Source organism: Ceratina calcarata, unplaced genomic scaffold (genome assembly GCF_001652005.2).
Source record: "Ceratina calcarata isolate Rehan_Ccalc_2016 unplaced genomic scaffold, ASM165200v1 scaffold291.2, whole genome shotgun sequence".
NCBI classification, from domain to species: Eukaryota; Metazoa; Arthropoda; class Insecta; order Hymenoptera; family Apidae; genus Ceratina; species Ceratina calcarata.
Window position 1 is genome coordinate 1,268,179 of NW_017151492.1, and position 3,521 is coordinate 1,271,699.

The window sequence follows — 3,521 nt, forward strand, 5'->3', positions numbered from 1 at the left end:
CTTTGACTATATGGAATCGTGAAAAAATTAGTGTATGTATTACTTACATATATGCAATATATAGCTGTTCCAGAAGGAGACAATATATATATAAAATATATATGTATATGCATGCGGGCGGCCATGCAGCCGATGCAGCAGACGCAGCCATCCGTAATTATATGTACAATGTTCACGCTGCTAATGATTTGTGATTTAATTTTCATACCGTTTTGTACTTTGAACTTGTAAAAGTGTGCTATGTAATTGGCGCGTAGCAATTAAACGGCAATTATAAATGATTGTTAACGTAACCATGTTTTGCACGGTGGCCGGATCAGGATTCCGACTACCGGTACGCGTACACAATATGTGATCGCCGCTAGCTGTGATGTGCTTTATTAACGTTTTATAAAAAGGTGTATGGAGATATTTACGTGGTTTAAAACATTGCCGAATCGAAGAGAGCGAAACTTGTTTATATAGGAAACTTATTGAGACGATAGAACAATGTTATAAGTATACGTTGTCTTTGACGTACATACATAACATCGGTTATCGGGTCAGTTACTATGCTAGCGAACGACAAACGTGGATGATTTGTGTACTCTTAGATACAATACTTATATAATATCATAAACTAACGGTACTTATTCTATATATTCTATCTAATACAGTACTTAAAATACGTTCCTTGTTTTTACATATACGTACATACACGTACTCAGTTTGCTCGGTGAATTTCATATTGCACCTGTTTAGAGTTTTCATATTATAATGTATTTACAGCATAATGAATAATAATTTAATCGCTGCTGCCATCGGCGTAACCGTTGGCGTGATAAGTGCAGTTAGCATTTTTATTTATCGAAAGATTCTGGCTAATCAGCAGTACATCACGACGACGTCTGATTTAAATACTGCTAATAAAAGAATTGATGAACTGCTGTCGGAATTAGAAGCTCTAAGGTAATACGTATATGCTAATAAATATTAGTGACAATTGTTAAAATTGTTAACACTTATCTCACTTGTGTTGTTTATCACTTTATTCAAGGTTGCAACTAAGGCAGCAAAAGAAGAAGAGAAAAATTTCACGAAAACTGAATTCCAGTGATAATACGTATACGTTGACAGATAATGAAGCAACGGATATCGACGTTTTCTCAACAGACACTGACATCGGAGACGACGAGTTTTACGATTGCTCAGATGGTGACAGTGAGACTGAATTAAGGTTGGTATAATAATAAATGTATTTAATATACGACAGAACGTAAGTACGTCGAATTACTATAAATGACACGTACGAGGATTTGTAATTTATTCTAGTAAAAATCAGCTTCCTGAGGAAACGTCTTAAGAAACGTTCGATTTAATTCACGATTTAAGCATGATCACACTTACTTGTACTAAACTAAACTAAATTTGGGAAGTTAGAGTTTGATTATTTTGGCAAGTTATTTTAATGATGTAAAAGGAAGAGATTATATGTTCAGTAATGTAGGATCTCAGAGGAACTGAACCAACTGGAGGTAATACTTAAGGAGATCGATGAACAAGAGAAGGGACAGTTCGTCGTCGACACTTACTATAAATTACAAACGTTGGTCAACTCCCATCATCGGGACAATGTAGAAATAGTTTGGCGATTTGCTAGGGCTTGCTATAATCAAGCAGAAGCCCAGACTGATAAGAACGTTAGGAGGTCGTTCATTCTCGAAGGTGGAGCGACGCATTCTTATTTCTAATCGTATGCATGTACATCGATTGAAACGAACTTTTTATAGGGATACAAGCCTGTGAGAAAGTTATTGATATTCGAAACTCGAATTTGTACAAGTGGTATTCAATTCTGATAGGACTGAACGGCGATTACTTATCGATGTCAGATAAAATAAAGAACGGCGTAGTTTTTAAAAATTATGTAGAAATGGCTTTGGAAATGCAACCAGATGACTTTGAACTGCAATACCTCTTAGGAAGGTTTAAATACGAAATAGCTAATTTAAGTTGGATCGAGAAAAAGGTTCCTCTTCACACTTGACAATAAAGTGCTACCTACTTGTATTTCATAATCCCATAAATTTGTTACTTTCCCAGGTGGCAGCAACATTGTTTGCCGAATTGCCGAGCGTCACGCACGAAGAAGCGCTCGCCTGTTTTGAGAAGGCAGTGAAATTAGGAAGTAAAAATCCTTTCGCTCAATTGTACATTAGCAAATGTTACGCGGCACTGAAGGAATATTCACGTGCGATCGACATACTGAACGGGATCTTAGAGAAACCGAAGGCAGAGACGGCCGACGACGAGAAAGTGCACGCGGAAGCGAGTAAACTTCATAAGAAATACTCAGGATATAATTCATAACGAAAGACGAAATATTCCAACGTCCGTTCCGTATATATTATAGTTCTGCTATGCGCCCGCGTGTAAAAAGACGACTCTTATAGCCTACCTACGCGTTTACATAAAACAATTTATTAATAAATTATTATACGGAGTATATAGGTACTAAACGAATCTTCGACACGTTTTATCTATTATATAGCAGGTATTGTGACAGTTTTTTATTTTAATTAAAATTTTATAAGAGGATGTAATTTGTAAAGATCTGCATATAGGGAGGTACCGTTCGGTGCAGACGTTTTTGTAAATTATTAAACATGTACTTTGTTCGCGCGATTTAGGAAATTATATTTTATACGTGTACGTGCATATACAATAGGATAGATCGAGGATCCTGGGTTCAATTATTTTCGTAAACCGTTTTTTAACATTTATTATTTTTAACGTTACGACTATATTTAAGGTTTAAGTGGAACTTCAAGAAATACATTTTTCCATAATTAAATCGCAGCGACTTATAAATATTTGATTACAGTGATTGATCCCCAGAACATTCATCGTTCCAATAGAAATATCCTTTCAATATATTTACTAATATCACTTATCTTTATATTGTTTATCTATTAATAACAGCGACTGATGATTATTGGTTTATTGGAAATCCAAGGTAACGTTTAAATAATTATCATTATTTTCGCTTAAATTTCGTTTATTTGCTTGAACAAGCGAAATACGATAATGATAAAATATCTATAATATTTTTACGCTTTATTTAATTATTTCGTTTTAATATTTCGAGGAAATACCGTATGTAGCGAGAAAAGTTAGACTTTTATTGACGATCGTAAACTTTTGTTTTAGTAGATCAATAATGGTCCGACACAGCATCCCACGGGTCGGCATATACCGGGGTGGAGAATGGGGCGAAAGGGATGAAGTAGAGAGAAGCCCCTCTAGTAAAATAGAAGGGAAGCCAGAGAATACATTTCACAGCCTGGGTGGTAGTTAACGTAGTTGCAAGCTTAAAGAAGTGGTGGTCGCGCAGAACATACAGATGACAAGGTGAATTTTACAGTGTAACTTTGAATATTTACAAAATTTTGAATTTTATATCAAGTGTTTCTCTCTCAATCTCTCTCTCTCTCTCTCTCTCTCTCTTACTCTCTAGAGATTCTTGCGTAAATATAAGTAAA

General features: G+C 35.2%; 2 protein-coding genes across 4 annotated transcripts in view; both read left to right on the top strand.

Annotated features, from left to right (window-relative positions):
- The first annotated feature begins 106 nt into the window (after positions 1 to 106).
- Positions 107 to 2,833, top strand: LOC108623855 (regulator of microtubule dynamics protein 1). Its single transcript, XM_018022696.2, has 6 exons — positions 107 to 625; positions 769 to 948; positions 1,037 to 1,216; positions 1,487 to 1,704; positions 1,770 to 2,008; positions 2,083 to 2,833. The coding sequence occupies exons 2-6, from the start codon at positions 773 to 775 to the stop codon at positions 2,347 to 2,349; spliced, it is 1,080 nt and encodes a 359-aa protein (XP_017878185.1). The 5' UTR covers positions 107 to 625; positions 769 to 772; the 3' UTR covers positions 2,350 to 2,833.
- Positions 2,834 to 2,900: 67 nt separating this feature from the next.
- Positions 2,901 to 3,521, top strand: part of LOC108623854 (lysocardiolipin acyltransferase 1) — a 3,120-nt gene continuing 2,499 nt past the window's right edge. The window contains exons 1-2 of one of the 3 annotated variants that reach the window (XM_018022694.2): positions 2,901 to 2,995; positions 3,193 to 3,390. The gene's annotated coding sequence lies outside the window, so the exon portion shown is untranslated. Of the gene's footprint in view, positions 2,996 to 3,092; positions 3,391 to 3,521 lie in introns of those variants that run through there. The other 2 variants (XM_026812625.1, XM_018022695.2) reach the window with 2 other exon arrangements.